Source organism: Embiotoca jacksoni, unplaced genomic scaffold (assembly GCF_022577435.1).
Source record: "Embiotoca jacksoni isolate LCO1_2020_lvr unplaced genomic scaffold, fEmbJac1.0.p SCAF_47, whole genome shotgun sequence".
In the NCBI taxonomy this organism is placed as follows: Eukaryota; Metazoa; Chordata; class Actinopteri; family Embiotocidae; genus Embiotoca; species Embiotoca jacksoni.
Window position 1 is genome coordinate 1,334,733 of NW_027185400.1, and position 27,172 is coordinate 1,361,904.

Sequence of the window (27,172 nt, forward strand, 5' to 3'; positions counted from 1 at the left end):
ACAAGGCTTTTCATTATTTTATTCTTAATTGCCTTTCTGTCATTTATTTTCTATTTGGCTAAACCGTATGACTGGTTTTTACTGTGTGTAGCTTATTGTCTAAAAAAGGATCATTGTCAGTTGTTTATTATTAATTTATCTGGCTATGAAGCAGTTTGTAACTTTTATTTTGAAAAGCAGTATATGAGGTGCGGTCAAAAGTTTCTGTTTTGCACAAACGCAGGGCAGCACAGTAAAGTGAACAGAGTAGGGAGACGTTTCATGGGTAAGTATTCTGCACCAGAAGCTGTGTTAGTAACGTTTTTGAGATTTCACAATGGATTTCAAACTTAAGCAGAGAGCGCACATGAAAGTTTTGTGTACATTTTTTGGGGGAACCTGAGAGAAGTCGCTGAGAGCCAATCGGGCTCCGCGTTGACATCCGGACCCTCGGGACAAATTCACAATGCACGATGCAGAGAATGTCAAAATAAAACCAAAATGTGCATACACTCATAGAACAGGAGTTATGTCCAGTAACCTCTATTTATTTCCTTCTACCCGATGGAGACGCTGCCCCCTGGTTGTGCTCCTGACCTGATACTCCCTCTTGGTCTGAAACATTGACGTCCTTCCCTTCTTGAAACGTGAATGCTACTCACGACACGTCGCCCGGTTTCATTGCTTCGTTGCTGTCGGTTTTCTGAGGAATTCTCTGTTCCCGGTTGTCCGAGTTTGACATCAAATTGCTGATGTTTCGACGTCATTTCTTGATTCTTCTGCTCATTGTACATTACTGTGCTGCACTACGTTCACCTTGTACATAACTACATAAATTAAAAGTAAAAAACGGAAATAATAATCCCATCTCCAAAGAAGGAGTGTGCAGTCCTTCTCCAAAGGGCTTCGGAGGAGCTCAGCTCTACACTCGAGAGGAGATTGATCTTTTTTGTAATGTCTTGTGTCAAGATATCTACTGCACAAATAACGAGCACCAAAGTAAAATGAGCGGAAAAATGACAGATAGAGCTGGATAAACATGAACCTGTCGCGTTGCACAAATCTGCCTTCCCACCCAGAACTTTCTGAAATGAAGGGCTTTCAAACCAGATAAGCATATTAACTTTAAACTCATACAGTGCAGTTTTATCACTGGGTTTCTCTGATGGCATTTGGCTGAAGAGAAAAAGAAAAAGTTAATCCCATTGCTCTGCTCAATCATCTAGAAATGAAGATAAGCATCAGTACAAGACTGCAGTCCAGCATATTTAGTGGTGAAATATCTGTCCACGCTCGGGTTCATTTAAAGGAAAGATCTGATTTTTTTAAAGCCATTTTAAAATTGTGTAGCAATCACTGTTAACATGTTCGATTAAATCGACCTCAAGGCTGCTCTGAAATACCCATTTAATACAGTATCACATGTTTACATGTCCGACCTGACCAGCAGGAGTTACTACCACAACCTCAAAGAAAAAAACAAAAAAACAACCTCATGATCCTCTTCCTCTTTGTTCGTTGAAAACGTCCGGACGAAGCCCTCAGGGTGATCAGTCTGGAGGCCCTGCAGAGGTAAACTATGATAACACTGTGAGGCAATCACTTAATACTTGGCACAAAAAACAACAACACTCAAAATCAGTCTAATTCTCAAGAAAAACATGATGAAGCTCAGTACGAATGATGGAATTATGAAAAAGGCCGCAGACTTAGTCGCTTATCACAAACATATTAAGTAATAAAAAACGTCCCACTGAGCTGTTAGATGGATAAAAGGGGATTGCTGTGTGTTTGTTCAAACGACTGACAAGTGTTGTGCGTTTACCTGATAACAGTTAACAAACCTCTCTCAAGTCAATATCAATCTCTAAGGTTCTTTCTTCTCCTTGTTTGGATCAGAATGAAATGCTGTGCCCTTGAAAATCCGCCAAAGAAAATTAAAAGCAAATTATTTGTTAAGAGAGACTTTTGGGGATTAATTGTTTTTGCCGTTTAGCTCAACATACAAACGATTTGTTCGCCAAAATAACACTGTGAAGTGGAATGTTTTTACCAATCGTCTTTCTTTCTTGTGCCAATCATCGGCATTTTTATCTTTTGACTCTTTTTTTTGGGGGGGGGGAGTGGGAGGGGGGAGTTAATGCTTTTATTTGACATTAACAGTGGAAATAGACAGGAAATGTGTGGGAAAAAAAAAAAAGAGCAGTGGAACGGCATGCAGCAAAGGAGATTAGCTGCTGAGGGCATTCACCCCCGTGTGAAATGGACCCGAACCACTTGGCTGTCAGGTTGCCCCGATCAAATTTACTCTCATGTCTGACTGGCCTGGATCGCCCTTTCACACAAAATATAGGATTTTGCCATGTTCTCCCACGGGATCACGTGTTTGACACGTCTACAACATGTCGCCACATATGATCACAAACGCATGAGAATGTTCCAGAACCACATGTTTACCATGAGGGTTTTTACACGTGAAATTCAAGTGTTGTTTTCCATCAGTGTTCGCGACTTGGTAGCGGAAATAAAAAAAATAAAATCATCGCATGATTGCGAAATTCTCCATCTAAGATCTACAGTTGAAAAGGGAAAAACGTTCTTATAGTTTTGCCTCTGATGTATACTGCCAGTTATTTGTTGGCAAATCTTTGGTAAGAGTTGAGGGTAATCCCGATTCACAGGCTGTCACATGACGTCATCTTAGCATAAAGTCTGGAAAAGAAAAGGGAAACAACTTGCCTGGCTCTGTTCAAACGTCCAGCTTACCTCCAGCTGGCTGTTGAATCAATTTATTATATTTAGTTTGTTCAAGCCAGACTAAAAACAAAACAAAAGATGCATCAGCAACAATTTACATTGAACCAAATATTCTGATTAAAAATGTTTTAAAAGCCCAAACAATAAAAATGCTCTGTATAAACACTTCAGTCTGAATAAACAGACTCAAGCAGTTGCAGAAGGTTCGTTTTAATCCTTTTCAGAAACCCATTAAAAGAAAGATTTGACCACATAAACAAGGACACTCGACGATTTGTTCTTTCATCTCGTGCCCTTTGTGTTGCTGAGTGGACATTGTGTTTCAAGCTGAACTGGACCACGGCTGAGTTTGGTTCTGATCCAAACTCTGAACTGTAATATATTCAGCAAACTGGTCGAGATCACAAAACAGTTAACCTGCAACCTTCAATGTGGACGATTTCAGAATGAAAAGAAATAAAAGTCTTTACGTAGCTGCTGCTAGTGTTTCGGCTCAGCTACCCACAAAACTCCTCTTCTGTCCTTCTCAGACAAAACTCGGAGTTGTTTAGTAATTGTACAGGTAGTTATTTAGGAAGCAATAAATCTTCAAAAAAAACAGCAACAGTTTGTTAAGGTGACGCCCTGCTTCTTTTGTCGACTTCTTTCTCTCCTTCTTTCCATTACTTGAGCACAGCCAGTGCTCCAGCATGATGAAAGCACCAGATGTTGTTGCTAGGAGATTTGTGCCGAGCCTCGTGTCCTTTTTTTTTTTTTTTTTTTTTTTTTTTGTACTCCCTCTGTTGTGCTGTGTGATTGTTGCCATGATCCAAGCAGCTGTTTGAAGCCCCAGAAGAGATGATGGGCAGAGCCTTTTTATTTTTGTATTTTTTTTATTTTGAGTCCCTTAGCCCAGTTTTCCCACTTTGTGCATTCAGAATTCAAAAGATTGATTGTGCAGATGAAGACTGTCGTTGTTTTGTTGTTGTTGTTGTTTTTTAACGTGGTGAATACGACTTGCAGCTTCTTTGGTTGCATTCAGACCAGCTCCGTGTAAAGCTTGATGACGAATGACGCCGGTGTTTACGCCCCACTTCTCTCTCTTGTTTAAACCGCCGCGAGTCGGACAGCAGCGCAAAACCTGAAGTCGTGTTTGTCATTACAAACAAGGAAACGCTATTAACTCCAGCGGAAAGCATTCTGCGTTTTCCCGCCGCCGTGCTGTTCTTCTCACTTTTCTTCTCACCGCCGTGCGTCCACATCTTCTGAAAGCCCTTCTCAGGATGGTCGAGACGGATTGTGCAGTGTTTCATGTCGTTTGACTCGAAGTGTAAATGAATACTTAAAGAGTAGGGAGAGCTTTTCACATTACTTGAATGTACACAAGCAGCTTTACATGTCGCTCTTTTCTCTCCCCCACTCCCTCCCTCCCCCCCTCCCCTCCACCCAACAGCTGTTTCCACACATACCGAGGGTGAAGACAAGATCCAAGTCCTGCTGATGGTTGAGTGCGGAAGGTACGTCTTTCGGCACCAATTTTTTTTTTTTTTAAAGTGTGCTAATTGGTGACGTATCTGTGATCCCAGCAGCATTATGTAATGCCGTTAGCTTTGACTTTTGTCTTGTTAGTCCGAACGCACTTCACCTACTGTAACCACCCGAGGTAATTAAAGCCCTGCTTGACTGCCCTCCGTTAGAGAGACGGAGCGAGATGGCTGCAGCCCTCGCACCGGCTCAAACACTTTTAGGCTCTCCCTTTTTTTTTTTTTTTTTTTATTTTGTATTTATTTTTTAGAACTAATGCAACACGACTTTGTGCTTACTCCATTAATTGCTGTTCGTTTGTGTGTTTTTTGATGAAACCTTGTGGGAAACCAGCGGTTGTTTACAGATGTGTGTTCTGTTGAATTTCCTTTAATCTTGCTGGTTGTTTATTTAATGACTTAGCGGGTGCCTTTTCCAAACATACCAACATTAAGCCTTCGAATACAAAGCACCGCATTGTTTCCTGAAAGTCATGTAATAGCATTCTGCATTAATAATGACCTTTTTTTGTTGCTTTTGTTTTTTCCCATCTCTTTTTAATAGAACTGTTTACATCCACGGCTTCAACAAGATGGACTTTACATTATGGCACTCTGCTATCACGCTGGCTGCTGGCACAGATGGCAAAGCGCTCAGTGACCAGCAGCTGACTAAAAATGGTGTTCCCATTATAGTCGACAGCTGTATTGCTTTTGTCACTCAGTATGGTGGGTTGCATTATTATATTTATCTGGCGGAAAAAGTTTTGTTTTCTTTTTAAAAAATAAAAAAAGCAAGTTCTGCGTGACTGTTATTATGAATTCCCCTTGAGGAGCTGATTCATCCACGAGAACGGCGTTGTGATGCGAATGTCATGCTTTCTATTGCTGTCTGGCATAATGCTGGGACATTAGCTCTCTTTTCACCATATTTTTAGAAAGGTAGAAAATGTAGTCCAACTTTTCACTGCTGCTGCTGCTGATGTGGAATTGCTCTTTCCAAAGTTATTTGCACAATATAAACATAAAGTCTTTACGACACAGCGTCTGTCGCCTTGGTAATGTATGATAAATACAAAAATGGAGACTTGTGCAATCTCATGGTAAGTAGTGTGCAGTGTAATGAGGGACTGGAGTGAGTTAACTCGGTAAAACGGCAGAGGAGGTTAATGTTCCTCGCACCGACAATTTTATTCTACCTGCAATTTAAATTGAAATGTGCTTATGTAACGTCGGTGAATTGCACAGTTCAAACGGCCCATAATGTCGGTTATTTGTCAGGTCATGTAGAAACCTTCATACGGTCGGTAGTACACAGATGTAATCTCTCATGTAATCCCAGGTTTGTGCCAGGAGGCGGTCTACCAGCGACCCGGCGACCCGGCTCGAGTGTCTCCGCTGCTCGAGGAGTTCACCCGCGACGCCCGTAACGTGAAGCTGAGGGAGAAGGAGCACCGACTCGAGGACGTCACCGACACCCTGAAGAGCTTCCTGTCCGAGGCGGAGGACGCGCTGCTGACCAAGGAGCTCTATCCCTACTGGGTGTCGGCTCTGGGTATGTGAGGTTGCCAAGTAATTAAAAAAAAAATGCCATAAAACCCACGTTTCATTTAGGATATATGTCGAGTTAGAGTTATCGTTAATCAATATCAGTTCATGGCAAAAAGACCACATCAACAAAAGTCCGTGACAAAGATCTGATCAGGTTTAGTCTCTGAACTTACTTTAATCAGCACTTGTACAGTAAATGTCATCAAATGAAGCCCGCTGTCAATATATTCGTGCAGTTTTTTTCTTCCCGTATCATATTATCACTGTCTGCGATCTTGATTATGTCTCTACGTAACTCTTCTGACATGGAAAGTTCTTCCACACAAAAAAAATAAATAATTACAAAAAAAAGGACCTATATTTATTTTCCTTTTTTTTCTTCTCGTCTGTTCGGTTGGATAGATGAAACGGAAGAGAAGCAGCGAGTGAAGAAGTACTCCACTTTCATCGAGAGCTTACCAAAGATAAACAGGTCAACCCTCGCTGCCCTGCTGCAACACCTGTTCAGGTACCGTATACCCACAGCAGCTCCCACAGGCTTCCTGCTGCAGGCGCGGGTTAGAGGTCAGAGGTCAGAGGTTAGAGGTTACTGGTGAGGCCGTTTCAAGGTCAAGGTCAGGAAATGTGTTAAAAACATGAAAATCAGGACGTAAAGATGCAAAAACATGTCTCAACAAATTGTAAAACACGAATCCTTTGTTGTAATATGTATCTTTAATTAGCTTTTTATCGGTTCGTAGCTTTAGTATAAAGTAATTTGGATTGATGAAGTACAAAACCACCCTGATCAGCGCTGCCTCTCACGATCCGGTTATTTCGTCCGGTTCACTTCTATCGCCGGATTAAATCTTTCTAGTTCTTTTGGAGTTGCGGACTCGGTTTGTGTCTCCGTGTTGTTGACCGAGCCTGTTGCTGGCAGAACAAGCGTTGCTCTGCAGACGTTGCATCAGAGACGTAACAAGCTCAGAGACTGAAAGGTCGTGCGCCACGAGGAGCCCTCGAGTTGCTATTTGTCACCTGCTGATTAGCCCGTCGCCCTCTTCTTTTCTCCTCGTGACCCACGCTGTTCTCTGTTGTGTGTAATGATTTTATTTTTTTGTCCTCCTGACCCCTCAGGTTGGATCCTTTCTCAGATTTAGTCATGAATACCGAAAGAGTTTGGAATAAATAATATGTCTTTCATTTTTTTATTTTTATTTTTATTTTTATAAATGCAAGCTTAATAGGAAAAGGCTGTTTGTGTTTGTCGCTGAAGCGATATGTGGCCTCGGGTTGAGAACGATGAATGAATTCTATATAATTTGTACCAATTTGCTGGCATTTTCCAAGCGAGACAGATTGCGCAGATCATTATTAACAAAAAACTGTGGCAATTAGCGAACGCGTAGTTGATGTCCGCAACGTAAGTGGTGCTATTTTTGTCTTCTGAAAATCATATACTTGGAAGTTGTTGAATTTTCGGTCCTTTAACCTTTGGACGCTGTGAACTGTCAAATTTACTAAAGGGGAGGAATTGCTGGTATTGAATGAATGGCTCTGTTAGGGATTGAAATGATAATACTCTGTTTGGACACAAACTCAAAACGCATCACAACTCGATTCCTTTCAGTGGGTCGCTGTGATTTCCGATTTTCTGGACTTGAAGGACTCGGAGCTGAATTCTGACCGAGGCCCGATATTTCTCTCTTTTGTGTTGGTGCCGCTGTGAACAGTGTGAGAGGCTGACTGATCCAGACATTTGAACCGCCGGCGTCGACGTGGTCGGCTGCTGCTGGAAACATTCTCTGCTTTTTCTAAAACGTGTTTCTCTCTCTCTGTCTGTGATTCAGGATTCAGCAGTGCTCCCACCTCAACCGCATGCCCAGTGAAAAGCTGGCCTCCGTCTTCTCCTCCTGTTTGTTCCAGACGCGAGGACAAACCCCGCAGGAAATCAATGTGGTCCACGACCTAATCAACAACTACATTACGCTCTTCAGTGTGAGTCAAAGATGTTCCATTCTTTTCTCTTTTTTTGGTTTTGATTCTTGTTCCTGTTGATAGTGGTGAGGAAGTGATTTGAGGAAGGTGACTAAAGGCTGGTTACTCGATATGGGTCTTCCTCCTGTTGGTTTATATAACATCCATTTTCTTATTGCATAAACACACATTGCATAAGTTGTTAAAAAAAAAAAAAAGAAAAAAAGTGCTGGTATATTTGGTGCTCTTCTGCTCAGGTTTTTGCTGCATTGTGTCGACTGTACTCTGCACACATGTCCAGAAGACAGATTTCTTTTTAAAACGGGTCAACCAGAAAAAAAAAAAAGAGTTGCATTCGAATTTTGTTCCGGACGTCTTTCAGGCTTATGACTCTGCTCTATGTGTGTGCAGCCATTTTGATATCAGAAATGTAGATGGAACTGGGAAAGAAAAGTCAGATTTTCACTCAGTAGTCTCATTTTCTTTGTTGGTTGTTCTTGCTGTTCGGTTGAAATAATTTTAACAGATTAAATACTCAAAACTGATTAAAGAACTCCCAAAAAAATAAAGTGATCCACTTTGAATGTTGAATGCAAAACAAGCCTCGTGTTAAAATGCCCGATGAATGTTTACAGCCTGCTACAAAAGCAGTTTTGTTTTCTTTAGCAAATTTTCCCTATTTTTGACAACTGCACTGGAGGTGAATTTTGGTTCGGTGTAGATTGTATTAAGTCTTCAAGTTGTGCATAATTAATGAGGTGGCTGCTTTAAGTGACAGTAGTTGGCAAAAAAAATGTACTTTCAGTCTGTTTTTTTTTTTTTTATGTAAACCTGGTTGACTTCCCCGTTTAAAGGCTATATTTTTGAACAAATCCTTAATATTTAAAGTGGTTACAAGTGATTGCCTGTGTTCCTGCTCAGTAATGTATATTGGCATGACAATAAAGGCATTTTATACACAGTAATGTATTAAAAATAGGGAATATAGAAAGTTTTATACAAACACTTGTTTACTGACACATTTACTAGTTTTGTGGCTGCGCATCACATCCTCACTGTCAGATCTGTTTATCATTTGTCCCAGTTAGCCAATGATAGAAACTGTGGCCCTTTTTGTAGTGCAGTCGGCCTTCTGTATTTAGAATCCCTCTGAACAACAATCAGTGGTGGAGAGAAGAAAATAAAAAAAGAAGAAGAAATATCCAGATATTACCATATTGCATATCTAAACCGAGCCACAGGCATGACTTTATTTACACTCTCTTACTTCCACCATCTGGGGAGCAGGACTGTCGTTGCCAAATCTCCACAACAGCCTTGACTTTGCTGATGTGCGGATGGGCGGGGGATGCGGGATCAATGTTACCCTTGGAGAGCCCGCCTGGCTTTACGGGATACGCGGCACCGAGCGGCTGCTAATTCCCCGCGGAACGCCCGGGTCCCTCTTGTTCCGACGTTAAAGGAGGAGCGTTCGCTCCAAATCGGTTCGGGACGCCATCATTCCCGTGACAAATAGCCATTAAGCTCAACCAATCATGAGCCCAATAGCGGTGAATACACTCGCTGTGACATAAAACGAGTGAGACGTTTTGCTAATTAAAGCGCCAGTTCTGCGCTGGATGCCGTCGACGGGTCCCATTATCAGGTCCAAACACACACACGATGAGTTTGTGAGGTTTTTTTTTTTGTTTTTTTTTTCCCAATCTTCTCTGCCATTCGTATAACTCCAAACAAAGCAAATTGTTCTCTGAAAATGATGATGATGTTTAAAAAAAGAAAAAAAAAGAAAAGAAGTTGGAATAAAAAAATGTCATTTCTCACACAGAGCTCCGTGAAAGAAAAGAAATATTCACTCGGTGCCGAGCTGTGTCAAACACTCAGCCAACATTCAAATTTAGTATCAAAAGTGTGAGCTGAACGACCCACTTCCACAGTTTTGCATGCGATTCCTTCTTTTTAGTTTTTTTTCTGCTTTAATCTGCTCGTCCAAGTATAATACTTAAATCCTCACGTTAATATGTCTGATAATAATGACTTTATGTTTCCATCCGTTGATGTGTCTCCAGCGAGGTTGACTTGATCTCAAACTTTCTCTCTGGCTGAGTTTCAACTGCCGTCCGTGTGTGTTTGTGATGTTTCCAACAGGTCAACGAAGATCAGGTGCAACAGATGGAGAGAGAGAATAGTTTCATCACACGCTGGAACGACAAGAAGGACACCACAGTGAGTCGATCACCGGAGGGTGGGGGGGGTGTGTGTGTGTGTGTGTGTGTGTGTGTGTGTGTGTGTGTGTGGATTTGCATGCATGCATCAGGGACTCTCAAATGTGGGATTCATTTTTTTTTTCTTTTCGGTCTGGCAGAACTTGGAGGAGGCGGGTGAGGAAAAAAAGGGCTTTGTTCCTGTTAACCTTTACGGCAGGTACTTCATGCCTGGATGCTTCGGCCGAGAAGAAAACATTTGGTTCAGATAACTGTGGGAAAAAAAACAAACAAAAAAACTGCATCTTGTACCGCTGCTGTTGTTGAAATCTGAAATAAGTTGTTTATGCCTCCTTTCTGCCCCCGCCTTCCTGTCGGCACCTCGTCCGCCGGGTCTCAGAACACGTCTGCTGCTGCCGGGCATGAATTCCTCCCTCAGCCGGCTAATACAAAAGCTGTGGGAGGTGAAAATTGGGATGACATTCTGGTTACGGATCCAATTTTTTTGTATTTTAAAATAGGAAAGTTATTCGACTTTGTTTGTTTTTCATTAAGAACAGTTATTACGAGTCAGTGTGGGGACGATTTCTCAGTTGAGGGTGATATGTGCGGTTCTTTTAGGGGTCGATTTTAAATTCGAGCAAAATTAAACATCGCTAAAAGTCGTTTAACGTTACGTTCGTCGTCTCATTTTCGCGATTCACTGTGTCTGCAGGGACCAGGGAACACAAGCTAAAGACCAGCTGTAGCCAGTCATGGCAACGGATTTAGAGGTTGAAGTTCAAAGCTGTAAACTGAAATGTCCACCATTCATCCATTTTATGCAGAGCCCTCAGCTTCTAGAAATATGAAAAACAGAAAAAGAAATTTCCCACCCACAGATTTCTAAAGGCTGCACCTGCAGTGGTTTTATGGATGCAGTTCATTTATAGTGCCTTAGGTTTATATCAGCTATCATGCAAAACAGTACTCCACTGGCATTTTTATTCAATGAGGTATTGGAAAATTGTGAATACAGCTTTTTAGGTCTGGTTTGTTAGAAATAGAGCAAAATTACATCAAATGTTCCTTTCAGCATTCATCCTGTTTTCTATAGCAGCCGGTTGGAAGGACGGTGTTGTGAAAACACGTCCTCAAACCATCAACGTTCATTCTGTCGATATGTGTATCTAAATTACTCAACGAACTCATCAGCTCATGTCAGAGCTATTTCTTCTGGTAACGGCGCTTCTTTCATCGCTGCAAATGTCAAGCAACCTTTTTTTTTTTTTTTTTTCAGTTTTAAAACCTGCGTACAACTGAACCTGATGGGGATGTCATTGTCAAACCAAAATACTGGGAGAGATATAACATTTTTGGCCTGATGATGGCGCTCATCAAAAGTTAGAGGCTCACAAACGTTAGTAGGGTTCATCCCGATGGGGACATGAAGGCCAGTTTCCATGGAAGTCCATCAAAACCACAAATATGAACGTCGTAGTAGTGACGGAGGAGGGACAGGTCTTGGATGGTGGTTCTCAACTGGTGGGTCGTGATCCCAAAAGCGGGTTGCGGGGACATTTCGATAGGGTCACGAATGTGTGCGTGCTAAATACTTGACGGAAAAAAATACCTCAGACTTTTATTTTGAAGTCAACAGAACTTCTACTGAGTCTAAGTTGTACCATGACGCAGCACATATGCAGTAACTGGCGGTCATGTTTGCCTTTTTTATTTATTTCAAGAAGAATCTCCTTCATTTCATGTTTCATACAGTTCAATATAGGTGCTTAAAACTTTGATGAGGGTCTCATCTGTTCCTTTTTGAGGCAGAGACTGGCGAGGAGGATAGGATGGCTAAACTTAGGGAGTGAGTAAATCAGTGATATAATGAGGTGGCGAGGCAATGTCATGCCTCTTAAGTTGGAAGTGGCACTTTAAAATCGATTCTTGCATTTACAGCGGGGGCGAGGAAGGCTGGAAAGATTAGTATTGCCTTAATTCTAATACTCGTAAAACACATTTAAAACTTCCCTTTGGTTTTCTCCATCAAACAGCTTTATTTCCTATTTTTCACAACAGAATTCGTAAAGTGTGTGTGTAAAGAAGGACCTTCTTCGAAGGGGGAAGGAGGAAAAGTGCACAGAGCGAAGCAACTTGGCCTTATGTCTGTGTGGCATTTTCACAATTACAGCTTTCGCTGCATTGGTTTGAATGACTGTAATTTCTGTAATTTTAGGGCTACGGCGGTCAAAAGTGGTTTGCTCCCTCTTATCATGCGATAGTTCTCCTAGCTCAAGCCAATAATGTACCTCAGTTCACCTGCACATTAAAATGACAAAGGAAAAGTAACGGTTATTTCCAGATAGCGGAGGGAAAAGAAACCCTTTTGTGCTCACTTAGTCGTTTCCATTCCTCTGCAGACTGCCAGCAACCCAGATTCTGTTTTAAAAGCGACCCGCTGTCTCTGAAAAGAAAAATAGGAGATACGTGTTTACGCTTTCACTTAAATTCTGTGATTTCACCCACACGCACAAAAAAAAAAAAAAAAAAAAAAAAAAAAAAAATCCTTTTTTTAATTTGATATAGAGAAGATTAAAGTCCCCACACATTGAGAAAGGTGCCGTGATTTCTACTGTCAAGAGCGTTATCACTGGGGACTTAAAGGTCTTGAATGTCAGGTTATATTCAGTTAAAGAAAATGTCTGTCATCTTCTGTTTATTGACCTGCTGGGGAAAAAAAAAATCAAATAGCATTAAAAAAAAGGAGGATTTTATACTTTTCATGACCGTGAATCCAACTTTCTTCTCAAATTCAGTTTATGCTTTAAGAATTTTTTTCTATTCATAATAGCCAGTGTAATTGCTTTTGTACGGCGCTAAATCACGTTTAGCTTCATTTAGATCAGCGTAAGGACTGGAAGGACGAGAAAAAGCCAGCCCGGTTCTGTTAAAATGGTTCGTGAATGGACAACTGGAAACCTGAATGGAAAGTAGGAGGTTTTTTGAAAGCTCTGAGACGTCAGCGTGACGTCACCGTACTGTATATCTTCCTGTAAGTTAGCTTTGATAGCTCCACGCTTTAAAAATGTCCGATTTTATTTCCAAGACAGCAACATTTTGTAAAGGTAGAACCATTAAGTAAACATATTTCCTTTTCTGTTGTGTGCTGTTAAATTCCTCTTACACTGAACCCCATATTTTGCTCTGGTTGCATCTCTGCTTGGTTCATTCTGGATCTAAACTTTTCTTGCTGTAATAACACGTTCAACGTGCATCTTCAAACATTTTTAAACTGTGAATTAACAACCTTTGGAAATAATTTCAATTCTGCTGTAGGTGAAACATTCACTTTGTGCTCCCACCTCACGTTTCGCACGTTCTCTTTATTTAGCCGGATTTTTGCATGCCATTAAACGCTGTTGGGATTTGTTTGCCGTCAGCGCCGAGAACGACCTCTGGTTCTCACAACCTTTCTCTCTCACGTTTTTCAATTTAGATTTACACCACACTGGGGCCGGAATTTAGAAGTACATTTTTCCAATTAATCCAGCTGCATTGGTTTTTTAAATTTTTTTATTTGACTGAGGTGTTTTTTTCTTCTTTTATTTGTGTCTCCCCAGTTCTCTCCAGCTGGGGACCTGATCTTCGAGGTGTACCTGGAAAAGAGAGAGCCAGAGAAATGCTGTTTAATCAAGGTGTGTGTGTGTGTGTGTGTGTGTGTGTGTGTGTGTGTGTGTGTGTGTGTGTGTACACGTACCCTGCTCTCCCACAGGGCCTGATGGCGAGGTGAAATACGAGCGAGGGAGGGGAGATGGAGTTTGGGATGAAGGCAGGTGAAGCAGGGCGGGTAGATTGAGAGGTGGAGAGGTTGATAAAATAGGGCCGAGACATTGGTGGTTTAACCTGATGGGATTAGCGCCACTGAAATAAATCAAAAGTGAACTAATCAAAGAAATGTCTGATTTAATTGTGTGAGTAATTGCATTTTACAAGGCACGTAGGCCACTGTAGGTTGCAGACTTTTTTGTCGCAGGTCGGCAGCAGTGGCAGAGCGGGGTTAAAGAGGAGCTCGGTCTGCCTTTAATTTCTCCGTTTTCCTCCCGGTGGAGGAAGGGAAACACGCGTGTGCTTCGTTCGGCCCCGTGCAGATACAACTCATAACTTCACAAAGAATGAGCCGTTTAATGCGGCGCGCTGCGAGTCGGATGTCTGCGCCATGAATGTTACATGTTAAATATGGTATGGCTCTTCAAAGGGGGAAATGGTTGAAGGCAGTTATATTGATCCAAAGAGCATATGATCTGAGCTTTTATATGCAGGGTGTCCTTGTGTTTGGTTTTGATTTTGATTGTGTGTGCGCCAGGTGTCTCCCAGCATGCGGCCCACGGAGCTCGCAGAAACTGCGCTGAGGATGAGGAACGTCACTGTTAACGCCGACGACTACTGGACCACCTTTGAAGTCATTGAAAATGGAGAGTTAGGTAAGCAGTGGCCTATAATACTAAAACCGCCACACTGCCTTCTCACAAAGTGATAAAAAGTTATTTGCACAAATCCCAATCCTGGTTAATAGAATCTTTAAGGCGAAGCAGAGCTTTGATAGAATTGGCAAATTATTTCCAAGAACTTGCAATAGAATAATGAAGACAGGAAACCAGGAAAAAAAAAAATCTTGCTGCTTCACAAATTATGTTTTTCTGACTTTCCTTTCGGTCCAAATCCACTTTCTTTATTTAGTTTAACGGAGGACAATCTGACCTCAAAGGGGTCACAGGGAGCTACTTTATGTTTTAATCACAGCATTGTTAAAGCTCTCGACATCATGTGAACTTTAAACTTCAGTTCCTTTTAGGCAGGTTTCTATCTGTTAGTGGCAAAGGTCTCTTTACTTATTGATAATTACGGGTATTTGCCTTTTGTTCGTGTAACTCTCCTCTTGTGTAACATGTTTGTGGCTTGACTCACTGCCAACTTGAAACGATCTGCCAAATGATTATTTGGAAAATGTGCACTTCATTTCTTTGCCCAACAGTCTCCGCTCATTGCCGCATAATTACTATTGCTTTTAATGTATTCAGTTCCTGCTGTGTGCAAAAACCTCCTCGGTCAACTTCAACTCAGAAGCTCCTCTCCACTGTCACAGGTTTTAATCAACATTGACTTTTTTTGCAAAATGGCAGCATGTTTGTCTTTGCCTCAGATAATTGAAGAACCACCTTCAGTAATTACCACCTCTTAGAATCCATTTGAACACAGCAAACGGGCATTTTATTTTAATCAAGTAGAAAAGCATCTTTCATAACAAATGCTTCATTCTTCCTTTTTAGTTTGTGTGAAGGGTCAGGAAGTTGTTTCTTCTTTAATTGAAGTGCTGCATTTACAAAAGCCTGACAAATGTTTCTATCCGCTGCTCTTTCTGAGGATGTTTACCATTTGACTCCGTAGTTTCTCATAGTATCTCCATGCTTATGTAAAGTGAATTCACACAGTGTCTTGCACATATTGTGGCTGTTATCATGTAGTTTCCTTCTTTTTTTTTTCCTTTGTTGAAATTAAGTTTTTCTTCCAGCTTCTTCTTTTCCTTCCCGCGTCTTATCATCTGTGACTGCGGTGGAAAATAGCCAGCGTTGTATTGCATGTGGAATACATACGCTGAATATATTTCCTCATCATTACACCTGTTGCATTACAACTAGATGACACAGTTTCGGGAGTAAAAAATACGAGCTTTATTTCACAAGTGAAATTAAAGGCTACCCGGCCGTGAACTCCCACATCTCACAGTCGTAAAAGAAACTTCTCCTCTGTCATCTACTGTATATCCAATTAGCGTCACATCGCCATTTATGTGGCTACTCTCTTTCAGGGCACGAGATCACACTTCCTCTCATCCAAGGGGCCACGTGATGAGAGCATTATGCTATCGCTCTAATGAACCAGTGTCTGTGAACGTGGCAGCACGCTGAGAAATTAGCCAAGCGTCCTCGGTTTGATAATATGCACATTAATTAATCATCTTTACCATCACATGTCACGGATTACCTTCATCTTTCTTGCATGATCGACCCAGAGAACTGAACCACCTCATGTCGCCATTAATATGCACTGACGGCACACTCGCGCCTCGCGCACCTGCATTTGATCGCACCGTGGAAAGCAAGCGGGAGTCGAACTTGAGCTTTTTGTCGCGAAGTTGCTTTGCTTGCGGCCCCCGTGCACTTTTCATCAGTTCACTGAGAGTTTACACCTCTCTCTTGTGTTTGTTTTTCTCCTCGCAAAGTTCTAGAGGACGCGCCGTCCCCTTCGAAAAAATGAAGGTGTGTTGAATACTGAATATATTTGCTGACGGTTCAGCATATTTTCCATGCCAAAAACAATATGTCTGTGGAGGAGTAAACAGTCAAGCTATTTTGAAGGCGTTAGCGTGACAGGTTTTGCTCGTAAAACCATAAAGAAGGAAGGGAACGTGCGTTAATTAGCCATTTTGGAGGATAGCTACAGATAAACAGTGTTATCGAGGACAATAGGCAGAAAAGGGGAGCTAATATTTGTTAGGAAATGAGGAACTAATTCCATGGCCTCGGTCTGCCGAGATTCCAGAGAGAAGATAAGCCCACTGCTATGAATAAGTTATGCCATTGTGGCTGTTTTTACCTCCTTCGGTTATGAAAAACAGGGGAGTGTAAAGATGGAGGCATCAGAGCAGGGGTGGTGGTACACAAATTATCTGCTTTTTTATTTATTTTTTAATTTCGGCTGATAGCATGTACCCTGTTCGCCAATTAGAAAGAGATAATAGGTCTATTTTGCACATGAGTGTGTTTCTATAATCAGGTCCTGATATGCTGTAGATAATTTAAACTGTTTTGTGATGAAAATGGGAAGAACAACAACAACATCATTTTGTAATTTGGTTAACTAGAATTTGTCATGGGCTTTATGATATGACTGAGGTTGTGGTTATGCGTCTACATTTAGAGTTCATGTCAGACCAAATGGCTTCGTTGTTGCTAGTTGACTTTTTCAGACCATTGCCATTTCCTTTTTTAATAATTTCCCTTTCTCTGACTTACAGCTTTTTTATGTTTCAACAGAGCGACCGTTGCACCACAGTGAGAAGATTCTCGAGCAGGTGTTGGAGTGGAGTACCTTGGGCTGCTCCAGCTCGGCTTTTCTTGTCATAAAGAGCTTTGCAGGGGCCAAAAGAGCAGCTATCGATGGTACAAAAATCTCAAAAGTGATTCCTGTTGCTGCCAAATGTTTTATACACGAAGCTATTTCACACATGTACTAGGTGTTGTTTTTCATTGGAGTGCTGGAACTGGTTTTTTTCACTCTGTGTTAATGTATTAATTGCATTTTATTATTACTTGTTTATTCTATACTACTAATACCAAACCAACGTCTACTCCTACTCTTCTACTATTTCTGAAATTGTTTACAAAAAGTAATTGATAAATGGTTCTCGCTAAAAGTAATGTGTAAACATTAGAGTTGCCATAAGATAAAAGTAGTGGATATATAGTTGGCTGAAAATAATGGAAAGTCTGTGTGGAGAAAGCTTCATGTATGAAAAGCTGTTAGCGAAAGGTAACTGCTAAATAATAGGTAAACAATAATTAGCTTATTTTTTAGCCGGAAGTAGTTGATAAATGCTGAAATGGTCGCGGTTGGCTAAAGATAATGAAGACGTAGTGAGAATTGATAGCTAAAGCTAAGCAGCTGAAATAGTTGAAGAAAAGTAATTGATTGATTGTTATAGCTAAAACTAATGTAGAAAGTATTAGTACTACCTAAAAGTAATGTACTGTATAAATGGTGAATTATCTTTTTTTAAACAATCATGAATTGAAAAAGTTGGGTAAAAGTCATTGATACATGGTCATAGCAAGAAGTAGTGGATGAACATTGTAGTGGCCAAAAGTAATACATATATTGTCAAATAGTTACTAGAAATAATGATTTACGGTAGAAATAGCTGTAAGAAAACTTGACCAAACCGACCGAAGCATCAGTTAAACAAATACATGTGTTTTTACAGAATTAATAGTGTTAAATAATAATTAGTATAATAGTTTCAAATCAATTCAGATCAACAATGCAACGTTTCAATGTCTCCCAACAGACCAAAGTCACTTCATAAAAGGCGACTATCTGAAGTTCAGCGACGGATCCTCCAAACTGCTGTCGGGGCACAAATTTCAGGACAAATATGTTGTACTCCGTGCAGAGAAGCTGCTGCTCTACAGAGACATCAAAGTGAGTACACGTTCAGTTTGGGATTAATCTACTGTCACGTTTACAGTAAACATTCTTTTGGCGTGCAAACACACAAAGTTGAGCGAACAGAGAGCTCCTTGTATCCCCGCGGGGATTTAAAAGGTTATAGGACTGCTTAAGAAAACCAAAGTGTGTGTTGGACTGGAGCCGACGTGACTGCGACCAAACAGACCGACCGAAAAGCTTCATCTCCCCGGCGACGTGTTGGTCTCGAGGTTCCAAATATTCAAATTAAGCAGGGAAATAAAACATAATGATGGCAGCAGACTTCCCACTCTTTTTCAAAAATAGGAAGACTAAAGCATGTGCTTCAGAGAGGACCAGCAGGACCCAGTTCCCTGGAGGGCTTTTCTTCTTAGCACATTTCTGCAGTTGAAACATGGGATTCGTAAAGGAGTGTGAAGAAGTGTTAATAATTGATGGAGGTGCAGTAATTCTGGCGGGAGGGGGAGGGAGGGGGGTGTAGGTGGGAGGGGAAGTGGATAAGGGTAGTGTTGTGTGTGTGTGCGTGTGTGTAGGGGAGAGGCACTTTCACAGAAAGCTTTTTTAAGTATCAGGTTGCACAAGAATGTGTCTAATTACTGCGTAAATGCAAGAGAAATTAGAAGTGTTGCTGGAATTTAATTGATATTCCTCAGCCTCTGCAATTATTGCCAACTCTGTATGTAGCGCAAATTATGTTGGATGAAACGGGGAACGGGTGGTGATTTGTGATGTGTAGGTGTCAGAAGCGGGCTGCAACTTTGATTTTGTTTGCTTTGTTCTCTTTCTACTTTGTTCTTTGTCGACTGGAAGAACAGGTTTCCTGGTAATGATTCAAATTGATCGGCTTATTGCGATTCTATGAAAATGGCGCGTAATTTGTTGGCTTTTTGTTTTGTTTCAGTTTATTTCGGCAACTTGAATGTTGTTGGGTTTTTTTTGCATATCCTTGCAGGTATTCATCCAAAACATTTAACTACTTTTCTTTATTTGTTTCCACAGAGCGCAAAAGCAGAGAAAGTAGTCCAACTGAAGTGTGTGAAATGTTACTTGGGCCTGAAGAAGAAGCTCAAACCTCCAACCAAGTATGCTGCACTCATATGCATATTAAAACTGTAGAGGGACTACACTTTCTGATGACAAGAGATAAAAAAAACAAAAAAACAACAACAATAAAAACAACCTAAATTGCAATCTTAAGTGTGGCGCATTGCTGCATCTTTTCACGTATATATTTAATTAAAAGTTACGCATCTGCAGTGGATTTATTTTTAAATCACTGCAATCGACACCCGATGCTCGAATGTTTAAAACACTCCTTTTTACCACACAAAGAAAAGCCCACAAGCAAGGAAAATGGTGGTAAATAATATACTTTCAGCTTAATATGAAGGTCACTGACTCGGTTCTAAAGGCCTCCTAAAATTATATATAGCCAGCGAGGGAGATTTGTAGTCTGTTCCATACGTTTGTGCCTCTTTTGACAAAATTACTGCTGTAAATGCATACATCTGACCTGAAGTTCAACGTGAAAGTAGCTTCAGTCAAAGAAAACCATCTGCTAGCAGCTTCACAGTTCCTGGGAAAAAAAAGAAATTAAATTACGCAGCTTGTGTCTGTGTATTTTGAGCTGCTGTAAAGTGCACTTCATAGTGTGCGTTCGTCCAGTTGCTGCATTATGCTTGGCTTCCATCACTCTAGTGTTTTCATTGCATTATAGATTTTGCGGAAATTTTGATAACAAAGGTTTCTCTCTCTTTTTGTGGTCATTTGAACAGCAGAGACTCAAAGGAGTCGTGAATATAGCCTTTTTTTTAGGGAATCTTTGGGATGCAAAGTTCCAGTGCGGCTTCATAATAATACATATGGTGGCTCATTAGCACAAAAACAGCTGCTGCACACATTCTTAGCAAATCAAGCCGTCTGTTATTGAAGATGAACTAATGATTATTTAGCTGTGCCATATCATCTCGAGGGAAGTCTTTAACAGTGTGCACGTGCGCAACTGTTTTTGTGTCTCAGCTTTTTGGCCCCCGAAGATGTATCACCCTTTCTCCCGCCTCGAAGTTTGGCGACCCCACGGGGGGCGGGCGGGGGAACCCAGGCCACTCCTGACCCCATGTTATTTTTCACCGTAATGAAATTGATTAAATGTAATTGCGTTTTAACAAATACAAATTATTAAGCTCCGTTTCTGCGGATACAAAACGCTGCTGCCGCTGTTTTATATTAATGATCTTCTATTATTATAATTTATGACACATGCCAAAACCGCCCGACTTCTTGTTGGTCAAACAAAGAAGAACATTTTTGAGAAGCCATACCCAATATTTCACATTACCGAATTATAATTCCTCATAATTTTCCCCCACGTCGGAATTTCGAGTCGGGGAAAGTGTGAAAAATGAGTCCGGCAAAGCGATTGTCTGCGTTACGCAGTCCTTTAGGGGGGGGGGAGAAAAAAACTGGATGAGAGAGAAAGAGAGAGAGAGTGGGAGATGAAGAGAGAAAAGAGAGCGAGGGAAAGAATGATGCAGCGTGGTATCAGAGATATACTGTTGAGTGGGCTGCGGTAGAAGTGATACGGCGAATAAAGAAATAAAGACAGAGTGCTGAGGAGAACGGAGGGAGTCATAGTGAGAGGGTTAGGAGAGCCAGCGCTCCAGTACCTCATTAGGCAGAGGTCTATCTGTGAGCGGCCGACTGCGGGGTTGGATCGGCTGCCTTAACTCACAGGAGTTGTGCTCCGGGCTGCGGGCTCTCCATCTCTGCCCCCTCTTTCGCTTTGTTCTTCCCCCCACTGCTCTGCTCCTTTTCAGCCTCGGCTGGAGAGGTTTTTCAGGGAAGGTGTATTCCCCAGGAAGGTGGTCTTTTCACCTTCTGCTGCCTGTATGCAGGTTAATTCGCACGAGATGCATTTTTGTACATGGTTACGAGCGTCCGGATATCTCGGCGTGTGGGAAGAGGGTCATTTCATTTAGCTTGCAGCGTCGTACAAATAAATCATATCATTTACTGTACCGTCAACAGGTTTGCAGCATGTTCTGAATTCTCTCTTTTGCGAGACAACTTTTTAGACATTGAGTATCTCTTGCATCGCTCCCAACACATTGCACTTGAAGGCTGATAGGTGAGCAGCATGTGCTCTGTGTGTTGCACACTTTGGCCCAGAGCATATTGATGTCTGCTCATGCATAAACATGTGGGCAGAAACTGCACTAATTAACTCGATTAATTCCACTGTATCACCAAGAATGTTTGGCGAATTATTTCGTGAAAAGGTTTTGACCTTCTGCTTGTCTTCACAGCACTCTCCAACATTTATGTTTTGAAGTTTGACACTGAAATATTTTACGTTTACTTTCACAAAAACATGTTTTTAACCACCGTCGTCAACTTAAAACTGGTACACAGGACGTTGCAAGTTTAGTTGTGTGGAAACAAACTTTTGAAATCATACCGATGTGTCTTTCTTGTTCTTCCAGCTGGGGCTTCACGGTCTACACTGATAAACAACAGTGGTGAGTACCACGTAGAAGTTCTTTGGTTCAATAATTCATGATTGTGACTTTTTACCCTTCACACTGAAATTTTCTCTGAAACGCAAAGAATCAAGTGGCAGCGAGTTAAAAAGTTGAATTTAAAGCACGTTGTAATGATCTAAGTGGGGGACTAATGGGAACAGTTAAACTATATGAAGTGATGGTCACAGGTTGAGAGGCTGCCGGCTGGTCGACTCACAGGAAGTGAAATTACATATACAAAGATTAGTTTCCTATTTTATTGAATCGGGATTCAGATCTTTCTCAAACTATTATCTGCTGTCACAAAAGAAGAACTGCTTCCCAACTTAACAATGCAATTCCTTAGCCGGATACTCTCGTACCATTTCTGCGTAAGCTGCTTTCATTATTTCAAAGCTTTTTTTTTTCTTTCTTTTTAAATAATAAGACCACTTCGAAGAGGACGGTTAGATTTGGACCTGTCGGAACAGCATCACTCAGCAGAAAGGGCATCTGAAGGGGTTTACAAGTATTAAAAAGATTCAAATGTATTTCACTAAATAATAGAGGATACTAAAAAGTCTTGAATTCCATTTGTAAACGATCTGAATGTTTTCTCGCCTGCTGTAGACAGAAATAAGATGCATTTTTTCATTTTTCCATGTGAGGTTTTAGCAGGTAGACTTAAAAAAAACAAAAAAAACATTTTCACCCGGTAACATGTCATCTTTATCTTATATCAATTAAGATGTTAAAACGTATTGATCTCTCACTCATCTATAACACAGCTATAAATTAAATGTTAAACGGGTACGACAGCAGATTGTGCTGCAGGAGGCTTTTTAATAATAGTTTTTTTGTGCAAGTATTTATTAGTAGTTATAATTATCACTGAAAAACATCATTCTTATTTTTAATCGGTTAATCTGCCCTTCGCTTTTCTACACTTTATCTGTCTCCAGGTTACTTTAATCAATTAATCATGTGACTAATATGAATTATTGTTTTGATAAGAGGATGCTGGGATTTATTTGCTAGCCATGCTGTCAACAAAGCTGCGGGGATCTCTACTGTAGTTGCTCTCTAGTCCACCAATTGGTCCGGGCTAAGATATCTATAACCATTAGGTGAAATGTGTGTTGAGGGATAGCAAATGTTAGCATGCTGACACTCTAAACTAAGATGGTAGACATTATACGTCCTCTTTTGTCCTCTGGAGTTTTGTTAGCTGGTATGCAGTCGCTGCGGGTTATTTTTCACAGTACGAACGAGAGCTTCCCGCTTGCTTGCAGGCCACCTTAAGTGTCGGTCACTCAGCGGGTGGGAAAGAGAAAGAGAGATCCATTCATGTTTTTTTGTGACACCACCACAAAACTCTGAATGCCATAACATAACAGCTAAAAATAAGACGGGATCTGCTGTTGTCAATGTTATTTCTGACTCAGGAGGTTACGAAAAACAATCAAAATCTTTAAAACAAAAAAAATATATAAGCACAGTGCATACGGGGTTACGGCTTGCTTATATTTTCTTGTGACCCATATGGCAGTTTTTATAAACTTCCAGCCATCCAGATGTAAAGAAAAGCATCATAGCTTTTATTGCTTGAGAAGTGCCTGCAGTGCAATTGAAGTCTATTTTATTCTCATTCTGTTGCCTTGACCGCGCCTTGAAGGCCTTTCATTACAGCCTTCCTAAAGTGCCGTGCAGTACATAACCACAACAACTGTCACCACAAATAGCTTGAAACCAGTTACTGTACAAAGCTGAATAGGTGACAGGTGTTACTTAAACCATCATCCTAGATTATTACTTGGAGCACGAATCACTGTGGCAAAGCAGCACTTTACTCATGCGGATTCATATAATCGTGGATAATGGCAGCGGGCTCACGCACAGTCAAGTCTGTTTAAAGTGATTATTGTAGTGTCCCTTCAGAAGACAACGTGTCCATCCGCCTGTTTAAAATGGGTGTGAAAATAGCGAGGTGTGAATCGGTGACCCGTGTGAATCCGAGCTTTTCCCCCTCCTCAGGCATTTCTGCTGCGGCGGGAGGGAGGCGCAGGTCGACTGGGTGACGGACATCATCGGGTTGAAGGTAAGATGACGCGTGGCGGAGATGTTCGAGCAGCGTGCCACGGATTCTCTCGTGCAAAGAGTTTGATGAAGCAAATGAAATGAGTGGACACTGAAGCGCACTGTGACTTTGGGAGTGCAGGAGAAGTAGATGTTTCCTCTTTCTAACCTTTTTTTTTTTTTACTGCAATAGAAATATCATCGAATGTGACATACACACCGCAGACGCATCCTTCCTTTTTTCCTTTCCTTGTTTGGATGAAAAATACACTCGATTACAAACTGAATAAATCATCTTTTGCAATCCATATCTCAGAACAAGGCGATATGATAAATCATATTTCCCCCTAATCATCCATTTCCATTGTGATGCTAGGCAGATGAAATACATAAACAGGGAAGAGAACTGTAAAGTTTTCGAGGTCACTCAGCAATAACATAAATCACTTTATGTGGAAAAGCTGTGAGAATAAGGTCAAGGCGACTGTAACAATCACATTGTGGTACTTAGCCCCCAGATAGAGCGAAGTGTTGTCGCTGTCAGTCGCTGACACAGCACATATGACATAAATAATGCAAGGCAAAGCAAACACAGTATGAGCAACCACGGATGTGTCATATTATTGTATTATCCGCCCCTCACCCCCTTCTCACGTTCATTTCTGCTTTACCTCTTTGGGAAATAGCATCTTGTTTCCTCATTAGACCAAATCCACGTGTCAGTTTTCTGCTCATTTTCAAGTAAATGACTCGAGTTGAACATCCCGTTCATCCCTAAACTGGAAGATCAAACCAAGATTTCCCAGCTCTGTATTGTATTCTCAGCACCTTTCGTCAGTATTAGCGCCCGGCTCGGCTTCCTATATGGGAACCCGGCTGCAGCACCGTGTTGTTTATCTCCGGTGCTTACTGTAAAAGCCTTTTAGTGCCTTAGTTTTGGGTTCGCGAGTAAAAAGGGCAACACTGTCAGGGCGAGATTGATCTAAAGGGGAAGGTAATTTCTATCTGTTGTTTCCAAGTGTTTCAGTGTGTTGTTGTTTTTTCCCCTCTGCTCTTTGGAGAAGCTCTCAGCTCTGCAACAACTAAATCTATAGCAGACTGGAGACGGCTAAAAAATATTAGGATTCTCCCTCCAAATCCGCTAAATATCAGGATTGTCAGCTTCCAGCGAGGAGGCTCGTGGGAAGGACGCGGGACTTTGTGGGAAGGGCAGAGAGAAAGTGTCGATCAGAAAGTACAGAGAGCACTTCAGTGTTCTTGATTTTTTTTTTTTTTTTTTCCTCCCTTCCCTTACCTGTTAGCGAGCATTGTGCTCCGACAGTTTCCATAGCAACCGCCGATGGAGAACCTCATTCTAAAGCAAGGTGGAATGGGTGGTGGTGGTGGTGTGTGCTGGAGAGCCGGGGGAGGGTGAAAAAGGTCCAAAGACAGGTCCAAGCAGTGATGAAATAAGGATTTGTTAAAGAAAGACAGTTCTGTAGGTCAGCGGGTCGCAGTGATTTAAAAGGAGACATTGTTAAAGAGAAAGTTTAGCCAGAGATCAGGAGACGGTCGGACTGCTGCGATGCAACGGAGAACAATCGCTCTCTGACCTTCCCTCAGTTTTAAAGATGCTTGTTTTAATCCAGCCAAAAAGAAAAAGAAAAAAATAGTGAGTGATGAGTGACTTTACACATGACGTGGTTTTTTTTACGTGTCCGAACTTTTACTTTCACGCCGTCCTGTTGCGTAAAGACCGTACGAAGGCCATAAATGACCGCCAACTAACCTCGTCGTCCACTCTGAATATAGTTTTTCTTTAAAATAAGTTTCTGCTGTCGGCTGTGTGTCTTCAGTACGGGTCCCACCTCGGTTCAAAGGCCGCTAACGCAAAAGAAACTGCAGTTCATAAATCCTCCAGAGGGGGAGCTGTGACTGAAGGCAGCAAGATTCCACCACAGAACTGCAACTCCAGCAAACAGGTGAGGAAACCAGCGGCGCTAAAAGCTTCCTTTTCTGTGCTATTTATGATTATTATTATTGATATCTATTTAAAAATAGAGCTGGGGATATGCCAACAGGATTTATTTATACTAAGACTGCAGTTAAAAATCTCTAAATTGCTGAACTAACAATGAAAAGCATCTTTTTCAATCCTTTGTCTTAACAATTCCTTCAAATGCTTCACTCTGAACAAAAGGATCCAAAATTATTCCGATTTGATTTCTTCTTTTTATCACTTCGACGTTGATGTGACACATTTCTACCGAGTTGACAGTATTAATTGAAAGTGTGATGATTTTAATCTGTTGTCATGACAGTAAGAACAAAGATAATACAGCTCAGGTTTGTTGAGCGGTTTGAAGTTGACTTCATCTGCCATGTTTGCCCACAGCTGACAGACAGGTGGGTTTCTCTCGGAGGTGGAGACCGGCGGACCTCCAAGGATCCCGGTCTCTACTTTAAGACCAACACCATAGCCAGCTACCCAAAGTCCGGTGATCTGTTTAAAGTCCCAGAGGTCCGACAAAGAAGAACCTCCTTGGACGTTTGCCTACCTCGACGGGTTCCTTCCCCGTCCGGACGCTCACCGCCCATGCCCGGTCCTCCTCAGAGCGGCGGTAAGATGGTCGGCAAAAGACCGATTCTGGGCGGGGAGGGCATTATGCCGCCTAATCTGCTGAACGAGCTGAACACGGTGCTCAACAAGACGGGTCGCAGCACCAAGAACAATGACTGACAGGAGGAGAAAGGTGAGTTCGAACAATAAGACAAAGAGAAAAAGATGAAAAGACTGAGATGGGGGGGGGGGGGGGGGGGTGCTTTCACGAGGGACGATCAGAGCCCAAACACTGCTTTCGACCTCGGATATATAAGAGATGCCGATTCACGAGGGGATGTGGAAAACAGGTGCGGGAGACAGCGGAGGTCACGGAGACCTCAGCTGGACATGGCGCTGACCCAAGCACTACAAAACCTGATTTATATGCCGCTCTTCAAAACCCAGAGAAAGTTACAAAAATATGTTCGGCTGTCAAACTCTGACGTCTCCAGAGAATATCGCTCGCTTTGTGCTTTGTGTTACTTAGAAAAGTCAGTTTTTACTACATCTGAAAAATATTATGATTATTTTTGAACATTTACTTTTTTTGTTTGTCTTTTTATTATAGGTGTATATATATTACATAATAAATTGTTATTGATGGGGTTATGCATTGCCACACAGCATATAAATACCAGCAGGTTTAGGGTCTTTTAACTATTAATCTTGGGTAATAGACTCTTGTTTTTATAGACATAAGATGAATATTAGCCAGTAATGGTGGACAAGATCAAGTATTATTATTTATTTTAAATTCTTTTTTTTGTGTGTGACAGTTTACATCGTAACCTATAACTGTACGTCTACTAGCGATGTTTTCTT

General features: G+C 41.4%; 1 protein-coding gene across 3 annotated transcripts in view; it reads left to right on the plus strand.

Moving 5' to 3' along the window:
* Window positions 1-26,559, plus strand: part of arap2 (ArfGAP with RhoGAP domain, ankyrin repeat and PH domain 2) — a 120,409-nt gene extending 93,850 nt beyond the window's left edge. For all 3 annotated transcript variants that reach the window (XM_069169958.1, XM_069169957.1, XM_069169959.1), the window contains 15 exons: window positions 4,169-4,232; window positions 4,804-4,967; window positions 5,581-5,793; window positions 6,192-6,297; window positions 7,619-7,766; window positions 9,891-9,968; window positions 13,549-13,623; window positions 14,292-14,409; window positions 17,023-17,148; window positions 18,054-18,187; window positions 19,193-19,275; window positions 21,676-21,711; window positions 23,728-23,791; window positions 25,605-25,730; window positions 26,144-26,559. In XM_069169958.1, coding sequence (XP_069026059.1) covers window positions 4,169-4,232; window positions 4,804-4,967; window positions 5,581-5,793; window positions 6,192-6,297; window positions 7,619-7,766; window positions 9,891-9,968; window positions 13,549-13,623; window positions 14,292-14,409; window positions 17,023-17,148; window positions 18,054-18,187; window positions 19,193-19,275; window positions 21,676-21,711; window positions 23,728-23,791; window positions 25,605-25,730; window positions 26,144-26,488 — 1,880 coding nt within the window. In that variant the 3' untranslated portion in view covers window positions 26,489-26,559. The remainder of the gene's footprint in view (window positions 1-4,168; window positions 4,233-4,803; window positions 4,968-5,580; window positions 5,794-6,191; window positions 6,298-7,618; window positions 7,767-9,890; window positions 9,969-13,548; window positions 13,624-14,291; window positions 14,410-17,022; window positions 17,149-18,053; window positions 18,188-19,192; window positions 19,276-21,675; window positions 21,712-23,727; window positions 23,792-25,604; window positions 25,731-26,143) is intronic.
* The last annotated feature ends 613 nt before the right edge of the window (window positions 26,560-27,172 follow it).